At 50.4% G+C, this 22,562-nt stretch overlaps 1 protein-coding gene and 1 non-coding gene across 2 annotated transcripts in view; both read right to left on the bottom strand.

Moving 5' to 3' along the window:
* Positions 1-22,562, bottom strand: part of LOC137640061 (recQ-like DNA helicase Blm) — a 394,741-nt gene that overhangs the window by 362,644 nt on the left and 9,535 nt on the right. Inside the window, exon 2 of the mRNA XM_068372487.1 lies at positions 8,718-8,883. Coding sequence (XP_068228588.1) covers positions 8,718-8,863 — 146 coding nt within the window. The 5' untranslated portion in view covers positions 8,864-8,883. The remainder of the gene's footprint in view (positions 1-8,717; positions 8,884-22,562) is intronic.
* On the bottom strand, positions 13,215-13,333 carry LOC137640320 (5S ribosomal RNA). Its single transcript, XR_011044335.1, has one exon. It is a non-coding gene; the product is annotated as a 5S ribosomal RNA (ribosomal RNA).

Below are 22,562 nucleotides of genomic sequence, written 5' to 3'. Positions count from 1 at the left end.
TTGGGGATCCTCTTGTTCAGGTTGGAGGCAAAAAGATCTATTAAGGGTCTCCCCCACAGCCTCCAGAGACTCTGACAGACCTGTTGGTTGAGGGTCCATTCTGTAGGAAGAACCTGCCCTTTCCTGCTGAGCATGTCTGCTCTCACATTCCTCTGTCCTTGTACAAATCTCGTCAGCAGATCTACCTTGTTCTTCTTCGACCAAAGAAGGAGCTCCCTTGCTGTGTCGAATAGAGACAGAGAGTGAGTCCCCTCTTGCTTCCTGATGTACGCTAGAGCTGTGGTGTTGTCTGAGTTGACCTCCACAATCTTCCCTGACACCGAGTCTTTGAAGGCCTTTAGCCCTAGAAGAATGGCCATCAACTCCTTGTTGTTGATGTGCCATCCTAACTGACCTTCCCAAGAGCCTGAGACCTCCTTGCTTCCTAGTGTTGCTCCCCAGCCTGACTCTGACACGTCGGAAAACAACACTAGGTCTGGGTTCTTCTTGTACAGGGAGATCCCTTCCCCTAACAAAGCTGGATCTAGCCACCACATCAGATGATCCTTGACCTCTGCTGGAATAAGGAAGGAAAAGGAGTCTTCCTGTGTCTTCCTGTTCCACACCTTTGACAGAAAGTGCTGTAGAGGCCTTAGATGGAGTCTCCCCAGCGAGACAAACTGTTCGAGTGAGGAGAGAGTTCCCAGCAAACTCATCCACTCCTTCGCTGAGCACCTCTTCTTGTCCAGGAATCTTCGGACCTTCTCGAGTCACTTGGTCTGTCTTTCCTGAGAGGGAGAAGCCCGAAAAAGAACTGAATTCAGAACTATCCCCAAATAGAGAATATTCTGATTCGGCTCGGTCTGAGATTTCTCCCTGCTGATGACCAAGCCCAGTTCTTGAGCCATCATATAAGTCTTTCGAAGGTCCTCCAGACATTTTTCCTTCGATCGTGAATGTATCAGCCAATCGTCCAGGTAAAAAGATACCCTCATCCCCTCTTGATGCAGCCAGCCTGCCACATTCGCCATTATCCTGGTGAAGACTTGAGGAGCCGTGCTGAGACCGAATCAAAGCGCCCTGAACTGGAAGCACTTGCCCTGGATCACAAATCTCAGGTACTTCCTCGAAGTCGGATGGATGGGGACGTGAAAATACGCCTCCTGCAGATCGAGAGACACCATCCAGTCCCCTGGACGTACTGATGTAAGCACAGACTGAGTTGTCTCCATGGAGAACTTCGTCTTCTCCACGAAGACGTTCAGAGAGCTGACATCCAGGACGGGTCTCCATCCACCCGAGTTCTTTGGAACCAGAAACAGGCGATTGTAAAAGCCTGGGGAGGATAGATTCAGAACCGGTTCTATCGCTCCCTTGTCCAGCATCTGGTCGACCAAATCCAGAAGAACCTTCCATTTCCTCGGATCTGTATACTGCGCAACTATGGCTAGAGGAGTCTCTGAGAGAGGAGGCTTCTTCAGAAGGGGGATCTTGTATCCTTCCTTGATGACTGAGAGGGACCAGGTGTCCACCCCTCTTCTCTTCCAAGACTGCCAAAAACGTGACAGTCTTGCCTCTATTGTTGTCTGGAGGACTTGTACTTCACTTCTTGGAGCGAGCTCTGAACGAACCTCTGTTCGTCCTTGCTCCTGATTCTTGCCTTCTTCCTCTAAAGTCAGGTCTTCAAGTAGCCCTGCCTCGAAAGGGCTGCTGGAATTTCCTTTCCTCCTGCTTCAAAGTGGAAAGAGCGACAGTCAAGGGCTTACGAGCTGAACGAGATAAGAGGTCTTGGGTGGCCTTTTGCGCACAAGAGAAAGCGTTATGTCTCTCACAAGGGCCTCAGGAAAAAGATGTTGTGACAGGGGGGTGTAAAGTAGCTCAGACTTCTGTGCAACAGTCACAGATCTCAAAGCAAAGGAGCAAAGCAGGGCCCTCTTCTTCAAGATTCCTGCTGAAAACAGCGAAGCCAACTCATTAGCCCCATCCCTAAGAGTCTTGTCCATACAGGACATAATGCTCGTTAGGTCTTATGTTCCTTCCATCTGCTCAGTCTTCCTGGCCAGAGTCCCTAGAGACCAGTCCAGGAAGCTAAAAACCTCAAAGGCTCTAAAAATCCCTTTGACAAGATGATCCAGCTCTGACATCGACCGCATAACTTTGGCCGAGTTAAGAGCACGCCTCCTGGCAGAGTCCACGATGCCAGAGAAGTCACCCTGGGAGGATGCAGGCACTCCCAGACCCAGAGGTTCCCCAGTCTCATACCACATGCCAGCCTTCGAAGCAAGACGAGCTGGTGGAAAAGAGAAGGAAGTCTTAACTGCTTGCCTCCGTTCTTTCATCCAATCATCAATTTTTGCGAGAGCCTTCTTTGCAGAAATAGAAAGCTTCATCTTGATGAAGGCCGACTGTTTCTTGGCCTTCTTCCTGCTAAATTGAGATTGGGGAGAATGCGGGGCAGAAGGTTGGAACTCCTCCCCATACAGTTCAAGGAGGGAGCGAGAGAGAACCTTGTAGTCGCCAGCAGCGTCAGCAGGTTTGTCTTCGTCATCTGAGACATCCTCGAGATCCTGATCCACCTCTACAACATCCTTCGTTCGAGAAGAAGGCTCCTTAGAATCCGACAAAGGAAAATCGTAGGATTCGTCCTGAAGGAGGGGGCTGCAAGCAGCCTGACCCCAAGAACCGCTTGCGTCCTGGCACCGAGCGTAGGTGTCGTCCTGGCGCCGGGAAGTGGAAGCGTCCTGGCGCCAAACGCTAGAAGAGTCCTTGATGCGGTAAGAGGAAGCGTCCTGGCGGTGAGAGGAGGAAGCATCCTGGCGGTGAGAGGAGGAAGCATCCTGGCGGTGAGAGGAGGAGGCGTCCTTACGACGTGAGCTGCTATCGTCCTGGCGGCGAGAAGCAGTATCATCCCGAAGAAGCAGGCTGGGATCGTCCTGGCACCGAGAGCGAGAGGCAGACTCGTCCTGGCGTCGAGAGCGAGAGGCGGAAGAGTCCTGGCGTCGAGAGAGAGGGCTGAAATCGCCCTGGTGACGAGAGGAAGCTTTGTCCTGGTGACGAGAGGAAGCTTCGTCCTGGAGAAGCATGCTAGCATCGTCCTGGCGTCGAGAGAGAGAAGCGGTATCCTCCTGGCACCGAGAGTGAGAGGCGGAATCGTCCTGGCGCCGAGCAGAAGAGGAAGCAGTGCGGTGTCGAGTCTTCGAAGAAACGCGCAAGGGTTCCTTAAGAGAGGAACTCCGATCCCTCTTAGAAGCTGACTTCATGATGGGCAACGAGTCGTCTTTACGTCTGTCGGACTGGGCGTGAGGCCGGCTAAACGCTTGAACCAGCGAAAAAAGTTGTTCCTGCATGACTGACATGAAAGACTTAGCGACTTCTGCTGGGTCTTGCGGTTCCGAAGGAGAAGGCTGTCGAAGAATACTGGTGGAAGGAGAAGGATCTTCAGCTGCTCTATCTCGACTTCCGGACGTAGATTTCGTCCTCTTCACGGGCACGGAATCCAAATCGTCCTCTGAAGGACAAGGTTCATAGCTACTAGAACCGGGAGAGTGAGAACGAGACTGTTCATCACGGTTCCACCTCCTCTTCGTAGGTCTTGACGCCTCAAACTTCCATTTGCGTCTGGGAGAGGGATTTGGGGAAGAAACCATCACGTTCGACACACCTTTTCCGTGGCGGTCAAGAGCAGCCTGGTTACTGGCAACAGGACTGCCTGAGGCGACGGCTGACCGAGGGTACGTACCTCTCACTCCCTTTCGGTTATCGACGTACCTTCTCCCTTGGTCCTGGGAGCTTGGTAGAGGTCTAGACCTAGGGTAATGACAGGTTCGGTCAGTCGCCACCTCCACTGCACTTTCACAAGCACTAATCTCACTTTCATTAGGCTTACCTTTAAAGGCTGCAAGTTGAACTTTAATGGCCTTCAATTCGGCAGCCATCCTAGCGTACCGAGGGTCATCCGCAGATACGGATCCTGTAGAAGGGGCAGGAGTTACTACCTCAGGGGAAGGATCAACTTCCAAAGAGGAATTAATTACAGGTTCAAAGGATAAATCAACACTAAGCTCGCTAACAGACTTAGATTTAGACCTAGAAGCTCTCCTAACTCTATCGAGCTCTATTTTATGCACATAGCGCTTCATAGCCAACCAATCCTTCTCATTCAAAACCTTACATTCTTTGCACCTCTTATTAAGTGCACATTCAAAACCCCTACAACCCAAACATACGGTGTGAGGGTCTACTGACATTTTCGGCAACCTCACCTTGCACTCCTCATTCGCACACACACGAAAATGAAGCTTATCACTCATAATAATCAAAATGCAAAACACACAGAAGAAACAAAACACGATTGCCAAATCCCCAAATCAATGTACTTCACCAAAGAGCAGACTGGTACAGCGACACAGGGAAAGCGAAAGAAAAAACTCTAATGACGGACCAACGTGTTGTCGATCCGGCCGGCAGAGATGATCTGAAGAACAGAAAACGGGAATGATTCCAAGTACCACCCTGTAAGGGTTGTTAACCACCTAACCACACAACCACCACAAGGCGGTTGCCGCAATCTTTGAAAAATTCTGCCGAAAGTCAGAGACTAGAGACTATAGCTATATATATATAACTGCCAGGTAAGTTCTAATCATAAAACAAGAAGGTCCAGTGTGACTGATGGCACGAGAGCCCGAAGGCTGAATGTAACTACCGTTACGAGAGCCCGAAGACTCAGCGTAACTGGAACCCGGAAGTTCCAAGTCACGAGAATACAAAGGTTCAGCGCAACGGAGGCCCGAAGGACTCCTACGGTCATGAGAACCAGCAGGATCAACATGACGAGAGCCCAAAGGCTCACGATCATGCCAGCCCAAAGGGTGATCATCATGAGACCCCAAAGTATCAATGTAAGGAGAACCAGCAGGTTCAAAGAGACCTATCCTCACAGCATGAGAGGAGAACGTCTAGGATGGAGAGGGGTCACAAACCCCTTAAGATAAAGCTCTTCCTACAGCCCCAGAGGAGAACCATAAGCGTACAGGGACCGCCGATGCCCAGTGGCAGTCTTCTCTCGCGACCGAGACTCGTTCGCCCGAAGGGGATACCTGCTTATGAGAATGCTCTGCCAATGCCCCTGGTGGATCAGCAAAAATTTAGGTGTCACAAGGAGGTTCAACCTCCGCAGAGGAAGGAGATAACCACCTTCCCTCTGCTCCCAACAGAAGGAATTCGAACAGAACTTACTTCAAGAGAGGACCATCGACACCCAACAATGGCCAAAAGGATGCAATATCCGAGAAAGACCAGGCGCTCCATGGGGAAAGGGAAGTAGCAGACTCGCTAGGGGAGTCAACGCCTTCACCTATCCCACAGGGTTGACCTGGAGTCACAAGCCATGTGCTGCTACTCGGCCGTACTCCGGAAGTTCCCCACCGAGGAATAGCTTCAGAAAGAGAAGGTGAAGAATCCCGCTTAGACTTCTTCCTACGCCCAAACCTCTCCCACTGGGAAGCAGGCCACCCTCGACACTGATCTCAGGTGTTGTCCCGTGAACACCAATGGCCCCGGCAAGTCGGGCACAGTAGGTGACGGCTCCTCTCAACAGACAACATGAAGGCACCGCACATGCGGCCCTCGGGACCAAGAAATGTCTGCATACCGGGACTGCAGTCACACACACACCTGCAACAAGAAAAAGGAAAATTATTAGCTAAGGCAAGTCTAAAATACGGGAGAGAGCGACGGTACGTCTGCACTTGCCCTAGCCAAAAGCAAAAGTGGTTACTCAGCCGACTGGTGTGAGTGAGCAGGGTAGCCGGGATACCCTAGCCCCCAACTGCTAACTAGGGGATGGGGGTAATTATCCCTCACTAAAATTGTCTTGGCTAGACTATCAGCTTCGCTGAAAAGGAATACCCCTATAAATAGCGAAGAGTTTGTATTTGCGCTGGAACAAAGAAGCTTTGGAGAAATGTCGGGGAGTAGAAGCAGCAGCTTTGGAGGAATGTAAGGAAGTAGAAGAACAAGCTTTAGGTTTTTTCTGCTTCAAAGAAACCTTCGAAAAAGAATCACTTTTAGACTTCTGCCGTCAGCCAAATTTTTCCCATTGGGAGGCAGACCACTCCCGACATGCACTACACTTAGTCCTACTCTCCTCCGTACAGCGCTGACCCTGGCAAGCCGGACACAGACTGTGAGGATCGGTATCTTCGGATGACGTGAAGGTACCGCAGGAGCGGCTCTCAGGACCAGGGCAGGTTAGCATGATCGGCATGCAGGGGCACTAACACACGCAAACACAAACACAATCTGAAAGAAAAAGCACAAAAAGAATAATGGCAGTCCAAAAATACTGACAGGAATTCCTCGGGTTATGACGGTCCCGACTTACACTGTTTCGAGGTTACGAACGTCGTAAGCGACGTAAATAATTACGAACTAGTTTCTAGTGCACAGCGGATGAATACGCTTTGTTGTGGTTGTGGGCCAGGAAGACGGCGTCAGTCGCATCACTCAGTTTCAGTGAAACGCCATTTTGGTTGTGTACGCCAGTTCTTTCTCTCACGTGTTTGGTTGGTTTTTTTAAACTTTTTCCCTTCCTTTAGTGCTCCAAAGCGTAATGCAGATTCTTCTGATGGTAGTGCATCAAAGAAAAGAAAGGCAATCACCATGGAAGTGAAATTAGACATTATTAAGCGATCTAAAAACAGTGAAACGCCAACGAACATTGGCCAGTCGCTTGGCCTTAGTCGTTCGACCATGGCTACCATTCGTAAGGATAAAGAGCGCATCGTTGAACAAGTGACAGGATCTGCTCCTATGAAAGCAACAGTGATAACCAAGCAGCGTAGTGGTTTAATTATTGAAATGGAAAGATTATTGGTATTGGTTGGAAGATCAAAATCAACGGCGTATTCCGGTGCGCCTTATGGTGATTCAGGAGAAGGCGATAAGATTGTTTGAAGAGTTGAAAAAAGAAAGGGGGGAAGAAAGTGAAAGTGAAGAGTTTTCAGCTAGTAGGAATACGGTAAGGAATTTTCCTTTTTTTTAATTAAAATTTACTTTAACCCACGAAGGACGACGGTCGCCGCCGCCAAAGGACGAAGACGGTTTATTGATATTTATAGAAAAAAGAAAAAAAAAACTGTAAATATATTATTTTTCACTCTAATATTTAAGTATTTGGTATCATTGAAACCGCAAGAAGATGAGCTTTTTCAATATGGCATTTATTGTTTAATACATTGTTAATTACTTTGGATATAAAAAAAAAAAAGTCTTTAGAAATCACAGTTGCAAAAAAAATCAAAGTCACTTTGAAGCTGGATTATTACAAAACTTATTATTCCTATTTGTTATAACAGTGCTAATTTTGTAAAGAATGTAATTTTGAAAAATTCCCAAAAAAATCAGAATATTCTATCTAGTAATAGCGTGGTAAAAAAAAATTATATATCAACATATCAAGTGACACTTTTTCACCATTTGGTAATGCGGATTTACAAAAATATTACAGCGTTTATAACTATCTCTTGGATTGCCTATCAGCATTTTGCTGATAGATAATATAAGCATTTAGAACTAAATATAGAATTAATCTTTATTGTTCCTGTGAGTGATGTCTTTTGTGTTAGTAGGGCTTCTGCCCTACTAACACAAAAGACAGGATGAAGCAACAGGTTCAATGTCAAGATCTTCATCATAAACATCACTATTAGTAATATAATCATCATTATCATGCTCACTATGGCTGTCCAAATCATCAGCACTTGTTTCTGAATCATAAAGGTAATCAATATCTTTTATCCCGCCAACCAATAACAAAATCTCGATCGATAGGCTAAACGGCACCTAACCCCATCGCCAACGGCGCATGCTCAGCACACTCCTATAACCTCAAAGTATAAGATTTCTGGCAACTTTGCTTTGTAAACGATCACTGATAGGTTAAAGTAGCCTGTGACGACAATAGAAGGCGGAGCTAGAGGCATACGTATGAGGGAGAAAAGATGAAAAAAATGCATCCACAATATAGACGCTCGCTAGTTGATGGCAATTAATGCATCCATTATATGGACGGGTCGTCCTTCGTGGGTTAATGCATGTGGTAAGGAATTGTTTTCTAATTTTCTAATACTTTTATTGTCCTTTGTTACATTTTGTTATAGTACAATACGTATAGAGTAATTTATTTATGATGTTCCAACTTACACTGAAATTCGGGTTACTGTATACCGCGTCTTAAGAACAGATCAACATCGTAAGTCGAGGACCCCTTGATAAAGAGCGGAAGCAACGGTTCATTGTATAAGCCAAAAGCAAAGTTGAGTACAATCACATGTGTGTGAGCGAGAGGGGTAGTTACTAACAAACAACCCCTTCGCTAACTAGCGGGATGGGTGGTTAACCCTCGCTAATTTTCTGAAGGGTCATCCTTTCAGCTTTGCCGAAAGTAATATCCATACAAATAGCACAGGTTTGTATTCCAATTACGGAACAAATTAACTTTCTGGAAAGTGAAAGAATTTATAGTTACAGAGCTCTCTCATGCATCCGTCCCTAGCAGCAGTTGAAACGAAAGAAAAGACTATTTGACTAGAAGGGAGGAAGGCTCCTTACCCTAGTTGGATAAACGCTCATTATTCAACTTTTAACGACAGATTTCAGCTCGAGCTAAAATAATATCCTTCATTAAAGGACAAAGGTTTGTATGCTGCATAGAAACAATTATAAATCCTACTTACACTTTAGCAACAGGCTTATTAGGTTTAGATGATCGGAGTGGATTTGACATACTATTTTCTTTCATCTCACGAGAAGAAAAATAGTCGACCATGCTACGCTGGCGGGGTGAGCGGCCCTTGGCACCACGCCGTGCCAATTTTGACATCTCAACCCAAATACATACACCTATAAAAGAAATAGAGATACAGGAGAAAATAAGGAAAGATACTTTCACTAACAATAAATTTTTATCTTATATCATAAAAAAATAAAATCTCAAGATAATCATTTACCTAAAAGGAAAATAAATCTACCTAAGCAGCAATTCACTCAACATTAATTTCTTTTAAAACTTGAACACAATTATTGAAAACATTCCAAAAAGCTCAAATTTTCTACTGATAGATTCATTTGAGAAATAAGATAAGCATGCTTTCAGACTGATATCACAGCTAACAAAGAAATCTATTGGACTATAAAATAAGATGACGGAGCAGTAATTCAATACAAATTATCATTATTATTAAATGCTAAGCTACAACCCTAATTGGAAAAGCAAGATGCTATAAGCCCAGGGGCCCCAACAGGGAAAATAGCTAAGTGAGGATAGGAAATAAAGAAAAATAAAATATCTTAAGTACAGTATAGTAATATTAAAATAAATATTTGCTATAAAAACCATAAAAACTTTAATAAAACAGGAGGAAGAGAAACTAGATAGAAGTGTGCCTGAGTGTACCCTCAAGCAAGAGAACTCTAACCAAAGACAGTGGAAGACCATGGTACAGAGGCTATGGCACTACCCAAGACTAGAGAACAATGGTTTGATTTTGGAGTGTCCTTCTAGAAGAGCTGCTTACCATAGCTGAAGAGTCTCTTCTACCATTACCAAGAGGAAAGTAGCCACTAAATAATTACAGTACAGTCGTTAACCCCTTGAGTGAAGAAGAATTATTTGGCAATCTCAGTGTTGTCTGGTGTATGAGGACAGAGGAGAATCTGTAAAGAATAGGCCAGACTATTTGGTGTCTGTGTAGGCAAAGGGAAAGAACCGTAACTAGAGAGAAGGGTCCCATGTAGTACTGTCTGGCCAGTCAAAGGACCCCATAACTCCCTAGCGGTAGTATCTCAACGGGATGGGATCTGAATTCAGGACATTACTTGATAATGACATGTAACTAAGCACTACCAAGACAATAAACCAAATAAAACCCTTTGGTTTAACCACAACTGAACATCTGTGTTAATTAGGAAAATGCTTCCTGGCACCAATAGAAACCCAGAAACACCAAGACATATTAAATACAATCACTTCTGGTGAGAGGGTGCCTGTGCCAAGAAACCAAGTGCTCATGAGCTAAAAGGACTATCCATCCACAAGCCTGGGACAACACTCATGCATGTGCTGGTAGCCTCAGATTGTAGCAAACTCTCCTCTTTGTATTGCAGAATCCAATTGAGACAAAGAGAAGTCAACAGCAGTCATTTCAATCTCTCCAGTACTAACAAAAACACAGTACTGTACTGAATACAGTAATACTGTGCTAAGCTTTACGTCATTTCACCTTACAATATTTCTGACTTTACATCACTCATCTTTCAATATTAAAAATGACAAATTCGGAGATAATTTGTATTTTTCCTAACCATACAAACCTTAGCTATTTACATTGGGTTTACCTTTCGGCGTAGCTGAAATGGCGAGCCATTAGAATTTAACGAGGGTGTATCACCCCCGCGCTAGTTAGCAGGGGGGTAGGGAAGTGGTAGCTAGCTACCCCTCCCCCCCTCACACACCGGTGAACTGCTTCACTTCGCTTAGAGGTAGGACTTGCCTTGGGGGACAGGGCTGGCGGGCAAATATGTGTAAATAGCTAAGGTTTGTATAGTTAGGAAAAATACAAATTATCTCCGAATTTGTCATTTGTTCCGTAACCGAAATACAAACCACGCTATTTACATTGGGTGACTTACCCCTTAGGAAGGGTGGAAAGTCCCCAGCCATACAGGCTTTGGCTTTACCCGGGGACTCAGAATCCGAGTGAGTCGCACTCGAAAAAAGGAGTTCCTGCACCTCACAAGTTCCTTGCTCCGCAAGGAAACGTGTGGCCTACATAAGCTTGTGTGTGAAGGAAAAAAGTGTGACCCGTCCTAGGCAGTTGACCTGGAGTTCCAGAAGGAACTCTGGGTTAGGACGTTCCCAATACCACCTCGTCAGGGTATGGGGGACGCGACAGTATTGACTCAATACTCGGAACACAAGGAAGCATGGTTTACCTGCAGAGGTTTGAGGTCAGCTATGCAGAGACCAGGATGCTGCTTCCCCAGTAGAGGAGACGATGAAGAAAGAAGTAAGGGCCAGACATACTTCTTTCGTTCATGCAGACTAAAACAATGCCCTCAACCTTCTGCTACCTATCCAAAAAGGAGCCTGAGGTTAGACCAGCTGTTGTGTAGCCACCACAGAGCGATAGAAACGTATCGATACTCCTGTGGGTCACGTCCTGCAGGAAGCGGGCTGCGAAGGTCATTAGACGCTTCCAGACTCCAGCTTGTAGCACCTGCGTCACAGAGTAGTTCTACTCGAAGGCGAGGGACGTTGCGATGTATCCGACATCGTGCTGTAGGGCGACGTGACGGGGGAGGGTCTGGATTCAGGTCGAGATGAATGTCCTTGAGTCCGAGCTGAAGAGGTATACTGGTGACTCTCCCCTGTGTCCTTCCTGTGCTCCCAACCCGGCTGCTAGTGAGGACAAACAGCAGCTGTTCTCAAAGATAACCCCTCAATTCCTTTACTGGCAAGAATGAGAAGGTTTGGGTCATCTGATACAGAATGGAGACTCGAAATCTTGAAGGAGTTGGACCGAAGGGCCGGGACCCCAAGATTCTGAGTCTAGCAAACAACTCAAGAGTGAACCTGAATGTTGCCTTCCCCTATTCTCTTGAAAGGGCGGAGTCGTACGAGACCAAGAAGATTGCTTACACACTGGCCGAGGCCAGAGTGAGCAGGAACACCGTCCCCCAAGACGGAATACGATCAGAGGCCTGACGTAATGGTTCTTGAGAAGATCTCTTAAGGGACTAAAGAGTCCGAACCATGCTCCATGGAGGTGGTCTCACTCCAACAGGGGGCAGGGACGTTCGCAGCTTCGCATGAGCGAAGAAAGGTCCAGCGGGAAGGAAAAAGTCTATTCCTTTCAGCCCGAAGGCCAGGGAAAGGCTGAGCGAAAGGCTTCGCTGCCGAGAGCGGAAAAGAGTTTCCTCCCGCCGAAAAGCAATACAGTAACTCCGTAACTGCTGGAGAAGAGGCCTCGAGGGAAGAGGTATCTCTCCCACGACACCAACCACAGAAGACTCTTCACTTCGCCTGGTAGACCCCTGCAGATGACTATCGCAGGTGACGCGACCTCCGCTCAGCGACTGTAGCGGGTTGTCTCTTCTTGAGGAGGCGGCGTAGTGTCTCCAGGCGTGAAGCCGAAGCGAAGCAACGGCTCGTGAAAGATGTTGTAGTGTGGTTGTTTGAGTAGCCTGTGCCGTGAAAGAAGCTCTCCCGGGAGTTCCGTCAGGGGAAGCAGAGGGTCCGGAAACCGTTCTGCGTATAGTCACAATGGAGCTCTCAGGGCCATCGAAAGGTTGACAGACAACCTGGTCGTGTTGAGACCCATGCTCAACAGACAACAATGGTGGGAAGACGCAGGCGTCGATGTTGTCCCACCATCACCAGAAAGCATCCTGCCAAAGAGTCTTGGGGTCTGAGACCGGGGGGAAGAACAGCGGAAGCTTGAAGTTCCAGGCTGTCGCGATCAGGTCCCCCAGGCCAGGACTTGCTGGTAACTACAGGCCAAAGACCCCCAGGTACTCTCCATCTGCGAGGCTCTGCTCAGGTAGTCGGAGAGAACATTCCTCTGCCCGGAATGAGCGAGCCGATAGTGGTATTGAGAGGACCTCGGATCATCTCAGTATCTCTACTGCAAGATGCGAAGGTATGAAAATGCCTCCCTTGCTGGTTGGAATACGCCAGTATCATGAAGTCGTCGCGCACGGAGCGACTCGGCAGGAACTGTAGGATCTGTAGAGGGGCCAGACTACGGCCCCTAAGCCTGCCTGAATGATGGGGAGGTATCCTTCCGGTCCTGACCATAAGCCTGAACCGGAACATGCCCCCCCCCCTTCTTTGACGAGTCCGAGAACAGCATCAAAATGTGGGGAAAGGACGAGAATATCCACTCCCATGCAAGAGGTTCAATAGGGCAACACCCATTGCGGGTCTAAACGTTCCGCTGGTCCCATAGGGGCCAGAAAGTCCGGTTAATAGTTGCTTTGATACCACCGGAACTTGGGCCGCCTCACAGGGAACTTATCCTGAGGCGACCGTTCGGGACTCTAGACGGGACAATGAGGAAAAGAGACCCAGGAAACGTTCCAAGGTAGGGCTGAAAGCTCTGCTTGACTGAGAACAGGTACTGCGACTCTCCTCAGCCTTGCCACAGTCAACAGAAGGGAAGGCTCGGAGAAGGAGGCAACAGCATCTGGTGTTCCCAGGCGGTCACCCATCCAAGTACTGACCAGACCCAACGTTGCTTAACTTCGCTGATCGGACGAGAAGCGGTGTTTTCAACGTGGTATGGCCGTTGACTCAATATCATGGCTAGATACTCCAGATGTTGAGGCAGAAGTAGAGAAGGCTCCTAGCAAATTACCATGATCCCTCACTCTTGGTAAAGACCCGGAAGCTTTTCCCGGTGTTGAAGAAGGTCGAACCCAAGCCTACCGGGGTTGACCAGACCTCCAAAAAGCGAAGGAGGCGGAAGCCTACTCCTGAGCGGCCATGAGGAAAGCAGAGAGAGTTCTCTGAGGAAAAACCTGCGATGCCGCGGCGGGATCGCCACACCGCATCTTGAGCAGGAACACCTGTAGTCTAGACTGAATTCCAAGAGCTTCCTGGAATGGAAACTGGAAGTATCCGTCCTTCCGATCCAGAGCCTAAGGAGTCCTGTCGCCTCGTTACCAGTCTGATCGACTCTGCTGTTCCACGCTGGACGAAGTTTGTTTGACAAATTTGATTAGATCTGAGAGGTCGACGACGGAACTCCCGTCTCGGATGCTTTCCTACGAGAAAGGATCGGCTGAAGAAGCCGGGGGGTGAAGCCGTCGACGACCCTATGGAGGACCTTCTCCTAAGGCATGGATCCTTCTGCCCAAACGGGCAAAACTCTTGCCGCCCCATGGCATAGAGGTTCAGTGACACTGGATTCGCTGACAGAGACGGAGAGATGGTAAGAGCGAGGCGCGATATCCTTGGCTGATCACGGAGATCGTGCAGGAATCGGCATCGGGAAGCTGTTATTCGGATGAGTAACCTTAGGCATCCTCCCAGCGTGAGACCTGCAAGGGGGGGTTGCCAATCCTAGAGTTTGTGAACTCTGCCGCTCCCTCTAGGATTATGCCTCCTCGGGAGAGCCTCCCGTGCTACCTGTCCCTGACAGGAGGGAACTGCTATTGTACACCTTGTCTTAGCTGCTGTAGCCGGTCCGATAACTTAGGCCGACGAGGCTGAAAGAAGAGGCGATGGAGGCCTGCAGGGTCTGGAAGAAAGCGCCTTGGAGGAGTGAAAACGGAAGTCGACTTCCTCCGCACAACAGCTGTCCATGTCTCTGTCCTTGGGCTCAAACAAGCTCTTCCCAAGAATGGAAGAGTGTCTGAGCTTGCCGACATCCACGGATGAGACACCCGAGGGGAAGCACTTGGTCACTGCGTCTAGATGCTCCAACATCGAGTTTGCCCGCAAGATTGAAACTTGGCGACGGAACGCAAAGGTGCTTGAGCCTGAGAGGAGGGAAGTACCTATGATCTTCCTGGAGCTTCCTTGTACAAAACCTCGGGTCGCAACCGAGAAGGGAAAGGACCTGGTAAGCCCCTTCCACGGGACGGAGAAGAGGAAGGGCTAAACCAGTCACCCCTTGCCCGACGGAGAAATCTCGAAAGGAAAAATTCCCCTGGCACGACTCTTCCAGGGAATGACGAGGAGGGAGGGCTAACCCAGGTTCTGGAAAGAATGTTGCCCAGACCTCTCTGAAGATTCTTCCTGCTCTTACACGTGCCATGCTCTGCGTTTACGGGGTGAAGACCGTGTTCTGGAAATACGCGTTCCAGAAGACTCGCCAGGCTGGCCGTGTTGCGAAACCCCAACGGGAATCGCAGTCGCAATCGCCCTGGTGCTCGCGTGAAGGTAAATCAATGGTTCGCGAGTGGCCGAACGTGGACGCGCCAGTGCGCGGGCACGAAGGAGCGTGGACGAAAGTGCGCGAGGGAGCGCAGAAGGAGGGCGAGCGTGGTTGGAAGGGTGAGAGCTGGCGGTCGTAATCTGATAGTTCACAGGCGAGTGATGACCCGTAGGCAAGCAATGGCTACTCCAGGAAACAAGCCAGCGCTCGCGCGATGGAACACCGTCGGTTCGCGCGATGGAACCCCGTCGGTTCGCGCGATGGAACACCGTCGGTTCGCGCGATGGAACACCGTCGGTTCGCGCGATGGAACACCGCAGGTTCGCGCAATGGAACACCGTCGGTTCGCGCCATGGAACACGGTCGATTCGCGCGATGGAAACACCGTTGGTTCGCGCGATGGAAACACCGTTGGTTCGCGCGATGGAAACACCGTTGGTTCGTGCGAGGGCGAACATTGGAGCGCATGTGCGCGGGCGAGCGCAGGCGGTCGGGAGACCGATGGCGTGTAGGCGGGCGATGGCGCGTTGACGGGCGATGGCGCGTTGACGGGTGATGGCGCGTCTTGGCGAGAGACGGCCCGTAGGCGAGTGAAGGCGCGTTGGCAAGCGATAGCGCGTTGGCAAGCGACGGCGTGTTGGCGAGCGGTCGAACAGGAGAGCGCTAGTGATCAGGAAAACGCTGATGAGCAGGAGAGCGCCTGTGCGCTAACACTGAGCAGGAGAGCGCCTGTGCGCTAACACTGAGCAGGAGAGAGCCTGTGCGCTAACACTGCAGAAGGGCGCGCAGGGGAACCCTGACACGCAAGGGAAGCACCCCCGTGGGAGGCAACCCTTTGCCCTTAAGGGACCGTTACCCGTCGGAAGACGAGGTCAGACTGCTGTCCATCTGCACCAGGGGCGGAAGGCCAGGAAGGCGTTGGAGATCGATCCCCGGAGAGATCTAAGGAGGTAGGAGCTGCAGGCTGCATACGGAGATTCAAAAAGGCGCCTCTTAGCACCCTTATAGGGAGATGGGAGGCCCTTACGACGAAGCGGACGGTGAGCCTACGGCGAAGGCGGCCAACAGCAACAACAGCAGAAGAGGAGTCTCTATGAGTGTACTCCCTCACGAACGAAACACTTCATAGAAGAGACGGGTCAGCCAGTGACCTAAAAAGAGCAATCCTCCGAAGAGGGGCTCCTGCAGTTGCCCAGCCCCTTGAGCGTAACTGCAGGTGCGACCGCTCAGCATCAAGAGCATAGTCACACGAAATAAAGGCAAGAGGAGAACCCCCCAAAGGGGAAAAAACTCAAGCCTGGACAGGAAAACTTCCCTCGGAAGGAAAGTTACCCACCCAAGGAGGCGAGCCTCCTGAGTGTTCTAAAATGAACTGGAGAGCTATCAATTGTCACGGGAATACTTCCAGGAGAAGGAGACACGCCCCTGACGAAGATCTATAGGGGAGGCAGCAACAGCCAAATCCCCAGGCCTCAACAAGACAGCTTACTCCGTTGTCACATTACAGAAACGAACTAGATCGGTAACTGTGAAAAATAAAAAAAACAAAAATCATTAGTTAACATTCATTCCCCCGGGAAGACTCTGAAGAGGAAACCCGAGGGAAAAGAACACAAGAATTACACAACAGGCACGTCCCCTCACAACCACTTACACTCACGGAAGGCGAGCTGTAACCAACACAGAATTATAACAATTATAATTATGTAACTATGTAATTATGTACTTTAAAAATGAATGAACACTAAAATAAAAGAACGAAAACCCCGAAAGGAATCATTCTACAAAAGCTGAAAAATTAACAAATACAATTAGATTCATAAACTAATTGAGACAAAACGTACGGCGTAGCAACCCCACCCACACGGGAAGGAAGCTACTCAGAAGTAGTAACGTAGTAAGGGTGAACGACCTCAAAAGAGAGAGAGAAAGACCGTAGTCAAACTCGATCGCGACCCATGAAATTACACCGTGGTGGCTTAACTGCCGAGGGCTCCACGGAGATATCGTACACTACACACACAAGCACAAACTCTGAAAAGGAAACTTACTGATTTCTATATTCAAATATATACATAATCACGAAAAAATTTTTACATATATATTCAGTAAAAGAAAAGTAAGTGATTAAGTAAAGACAAAACAAACAATGGCTGCCAAGCGAGGACAAAGACAGAGACGTTTGTCCATTGTCCGAGCCAAAAGTGAAGTGGAGCAGTTCACCGGTGTGTGAGGGGGGGAGGGGTAGCTAGCTACCACTCCCCTACCCCCCCGCTAACTAGCGCGGGGGTAATACACCCTCGTTAAATTCTAATGGCTCGCCATTTCAGCTACGCCGAAAGGTAAACCCAATGTAAATAGCGTGGTTTGTATTTCGGTTACGGAACAAACCCATCTTAGTGTCTAAGTAACTCACCTCTGCAAGAAATCCTACGAGACATGTCCTTCCAAAGATAGTGTATCCCATGGCAGTTTCATGGGACTACTGGAGTCATTTCGGTAAGGGAGCAGGGGAAGGAAGAACAAGGGGGTTAAGGAAGGAACCTGTGTCTCTTGGACTTACTACCCGCGGTTATCACTAGGGCTACACCTTTAAACCGTTTGGAGCGCAGAAATGACGGGACCTACCGAGAACCCGTCCAGGGACTTCCTCGAGTAGTCCTTCAAGTAGTGACCTGTGAAGGTCGACTAGTTAGACCAAGTACCTGCCCTCAGGATATGGCCAACTGGCATATTCTTCTCAAATACCAATGAAGTGCTTAGACCCCTAATGTCGTGGGGTCTGGGCTTTCCTGGAAGGGGGACCCCTGCACTACTATAGGCCCTGACGATCACCTGCCGTAGCCAGAAGGAGTTAGTATTCTTGGAAACTGGCTTCTTCACTAGTCCCGAGGAGACGAACAGACTCTTGATCTCGGGTCGAAGTCTGGCTGTCCTCTCTAAGTATTTTCGTACTGCCCTGACAGGGCACAGCAGCAAGTCCCTCGAGTTGTCCGATCGAGGGATTGCCGGCACTGAGAACCCTTCAAACTTGGGATCCCAAACAGCTGGATTCTGAGTCTTTGCCACAAAGGATGGGACGAACCTGAAGGTAGCCTCACGCCAACCCTTCGAGTGTGACACCTCGTACGACAGTCTGTGCAACTCCCCTACCCGTTTTGCTGATGCCAGAGATAACAGAAAAACTGTCTTGAGGGTGAGTTCCTTGTCCAAGATGTCCTTCAGGGGTTCGAAGGGAGGTTCTGACAGCATCTTCAGGACTCTGTCCACATCCCACAGGGGCACCCTACTGGCTTGAGGGGGACACAATTGTTCGAAGCTCCTGATGAGCAACGAGATATGTCTGGAGGCACCCAGGTCGATGCCCTTCAGGAGGAAGACTTGACCCAGAGCAGCCCAGACTCCTTTGATGGCTGGGATGGACATGTTTACCTCGTCCCTGAGATAGACTAGGAAGTCCGCTATCTCTGGAATGGAGGCCCTAAATGGTTTGATGTTCCTCGAGACGCACCACTTAGTGAATGTGGCCCACTTTGCCTGGTACACTGCCGCTGATGAACGCCTCAGATACCCTGACATCCTTGCTGCCGTTCTCAAAGAATATCCCTCCTTCCTCAGGAGACGCTCGATAACCTCCACGTGTGAAGGCGGAGGGACCGAGGGTTCTCATGGAACCTTTGAAAGTGGGGTTGCCGGAGAAGGTCTGGCCTGTCCGGAAGGGGCCAAGGTGGAGGGCGCGCCAGTTCCTTTAGATCCGCGAACCACTCTCTCTCCGGCCACCAGGGCGCTACCAAAGTCATCCACAGATTGTTCGCTCACCTCACCCTGTTAAGGACCTGTCTGAGCATCCCGAAGGGAGGGAAGGCATAAACGTCGAGGTTGTCCCAAGGGTGCTGGAAGGCATCCTCGAACGCCGCTTCTGGATCTGGCACAGGAGAACAAAACACGGGGAGCTGTGCGTTCAGTCTCGTTGCGAAGAGGTCCAACACTGGCGATCCCCATTTCTGAATGAGGGTCTTGGCCACTTCCAGGTGCATGGACCACTCGGATCCTACCACTTGACCCATTCTGTTGAGGCCGTCGGCCAGGACGTTTCTCTTCCCTGGAATGAACCTTGCTGAGATCTTGATCTGTTCCTCTTCGGCCCATTCCAGCAGTCCCATCGTGAGGACGCACAACTCCTTCGATTTTAGTCCTCCTTGTTTCTTTATGTAGGCCACCACCGTGGCGTTATCGCACATCATGCCACGGTGTTTCCCCGGAGCCGATGGACGAACTCTTGGCACGCTCTTCGCACTGCCATCATCTCTAGTACGTTTATGTGCTGGTTTTTCTCTTCGTCCGTCCAACTTCCTCTTGCTGTCCTGCCGAGGAGATGGGCACCCCACCCCTTCTTGGATGCGTCCGTGAACAGAAGCATCTCCAGAGGGTCGGCTACGAAGGGCATTCCCTTGATGGTGTTCGATCTGGCGAGCCACCACTTTAGGACTTCCTTCGTCTCCGGGAACACTGGGACCACCTTGTGGGGGGAGTCTCTCTGGTTCCAGGTCTCCTTCAGGTTCCACTGAACTCCCCTGAGTTTGAGTCTCCCCTGGGGGACTAGCTTCTCCAACACGAGGTGGCCTATCAGTCTTTACCAGTCTTGGCTCTCCTGGGCTGGTCCGACAGGAAGGGCCGGAGGATCTGGTCCAAGTTGTCTAGTCTCTCCGTGGAATGGAAAGCTCTTGCCAACCGGGAGTCCAGGACCATTCCGAGGTAGGTCATCCTGGTGGAGGGTATCAGTTGGGACTTCTCTAGGTTGATGATGATACCCAGGACGTTGCAGAACCGCAGGAGCTTCGCACCTTGCTCCCTCAGTACTTCCCCTGAGGCTGAAAGCAACAACCAGTCATCCAGGTACCGAATCAGGCGGATGCCCTGTTCGTGTGCCCAGGCTGAGACTGTTGTGAAGACCCTCGTGAAGACCTGAGGGGCTGTGGACAGACCGAAGCAGAGGGTCTTGAACTGCAACGCTTGGGTACCCCATTTCACCCTTAGGTACTTCCTGCTGGAGGGGTGAACAGGGATTTGGAAGTACAGTATGCGTCCTTGAGGTCTATGGACATCATGAAGTCCCCCTCCCTCAAGGCCGCTAGGACTGACTTCGGGGTGTCCATCTTGAAGTCGGTCTTGCACTCGAACTTGTTGAGGGCCGAGAGGTCTATGACTGGTCTCCAGCCCTCTGTCGCTTTCTCCACCACGAAGAGTCTGCTCTAGAACCCCGGGCCCGGGTTCTTGACTGGTTCTATCGCCCCTTTCGCCAGCATCGCAGAGACCTCCTCTTGTAGGGCCGTCCTTCTTAAGGGGTCCTTGGGTGCCAACCACTCTGCCTGTTGATCTGGCATTAGAGGTGGGGGGTTCGCCAGGAAGGGCAACCTGTACCCTTCTTTCGGGACTGCTACGGTCCACGGATCTGCTCCGTGGTCTCTCCATGCTTGCCAAGAATATTTGAGGCACTCCCCCACCTAAGGCTTCGTTAGGAGTAGGGGGCCTCTCTCCCTATCTCCTTCTAGAGGCGCGGCCTGAATGACCTCTTCTGGGTGACGCTTAGGAAGGCCTGAAGGATGAAGACGTTCCTCTACGGGAGGGCTGCGAAGAGTGAGCCCAGGCCGTAGTAGGGGCGTCTCTCCTGGGTTAACTAGGTGAGGCACAAGGAGGAAGGGAGGTGTCGGAGGGTGCCCTTCTATGGGTAGGTCTTCTCGCTGGAGTGGGTCTGGAGTCTCCAGTATCCTTCAGCTTCCTGACCCTCTCTACCATCTCTTCCACTGCCTTCAGGGGGAAAACTGAGTCATCCCACAGGGGTAGGCTCCTCAGGGACCTCGCTTCTCTGTCCGGCAGCCTCCTTACAAGCTTGTTGAGCAGCATGTCCCTTTTCCGCAGAACCAATTGGCGGCCTGCGCGATGGATTGGTATGAGAGAAACTTAAGGGCTTTACCTCCCGAGCTAATTAGCTCCTTCAGTAAGGCCTGGTTCTCCGGGATAGTGAGATCGTAGGAGGACTGGAAGCCTACCAGTGTGGAGGCCCACCAATCCAGCCACGAGGAAACATTCACCAGGTCCTTGGCTATCTCCTCCATCATGGCAGCTTCTGAAGGGGAGAAACAGATTGGGGTGGTAGTAGCCCTCTCTTCAGCTGCTCCTTGTCCCAGGATGGCGATTGCAGGCTCCACAGTACAGGGACCTGCGCGATGCCCTTCAGAAAGGTAAAACCGGCTCTGGGATTTTAGGTCTTGAAGAAGCTTGGAGGAGGTCTGGGTCTTGGGGGCTTCTGCATGGTTGGCAACGATCTTGTCCACGTGAGCCCTACCCAGCCTAACATCCCTAGCCAAAGGGAGGACTAGCGAGGGTCTCTGCTGCACCGGGGCATCAACCAGCCTGCTGAGGCTCGAGAGCCAGACTTCGTCGGAGGAGGGCTCGGGTCCGTCCAGTCTGTGATGCCTCCTAATGAGTCCTATTACCCTCCTGTAGGGCGAAACTTCTGCTGCTGAACCTTCTACGTTGTCGTCCATTTCCTCCGTAGGAAGCTCCGCTGCCAGTGACGGAGGTCGCCGCGCGGAGGGGGGGAGGAAACATCTTGGAATGGTCCAACTTCGGCGGCTCAGGGCGTAGGATGGGCATCGCCGTCAGGACGGAGGCCTCCGTCCTGGAGTTATCCCTGCTTAAGGAGGTCCAGGTAGATGCGGGCTTGCTCATCCAAGGGAGTTGCTTGTCTCGTTCCTGCCGACTCGACATTGACTTGGAGGTCGGGACGCAGCTGCCAGACCGAAGGGGCGACTCTCTCCCCTGGGCGGATGGAGTCGGAACCTTCGCGGACTTATGCCTGTCCGCTGGGACCTGAAGAGACGACTCCCTCCGTCGATCCTATCTGCCGCTGGATACTTACCTCACTGGTGAGCGAGCCCTTGGGAGCCAGTTCGAGGGGCCCGGAACTGCTGACATCTCGAGAAGTTTGCTAAAAGGGATGACGACCCATTCTTCCCCCGGGGAGTCACTTCTCCTAAACTTCCTCCTGGGGGATCTAGAGCGCCTACCCCCGTGGCGGGATCTGGAGCGGGAGCGAGAACGTCTCCTGCGGGACCTCTCACGACGTCTCCTATGGTCCCTCGGGGCTCCGTCTTCCGAGGAGCAAGAGTAGGCTTCGACCGAGGAGCCCGACGACTTGCATGTTCTCACCGACGGGCCTGACTCGTGCCGCGTTGTTGATGGGTCCACGCGTAGCTCGATGGAAGAAGAGGGCTGTAGGAAGACAGACGGAAACGTAGCTTTAGGCGCTGGAGGGGAGCGTGGGAGTTCCTCGATGGGGGACCAGGTTTCAAAACCTTCCTCCATCATCATAGGGTGAGCAGGAATCAGATTGACGTGCAGGAACAGAATGAAGAGCCCGTGAAAATGTCGGCGCGCATACGAGGTTGTTGGCACTTGTGCGCGATAGAAGATCGACAGCGCTTAAAGATCGACGGCACTTAAAGATCTTCGGCGCTTGTGCGCGCAAGAAGATCGTCGGCGTTTGCGCGCGTAAGAAGATCGTTGGTGCGGGGAACCATCGGAGTCTGCGCGCGGACGATCGTCGGAGCTTATGTGCGTAGGAAGATCGTCAGCACT

Source organism: Palaemon carinicauda, chromosome 4 (genome assembly GCF_036898095.1).
Source record: "Palaemon carinicauda isolate YSFRI2023 chromosome 4, ASM3689809v2, whole genome shotgun sequence".
NCBI lineage: Eukaryota > Metazoa > Arthropoda > Malacostraca > Decapoda > Palaemonidae > Palaemon > Palaemon carinicauda.
This window is presented reverse-complemented; position numbering and strand designations above follow the sequence as displayed.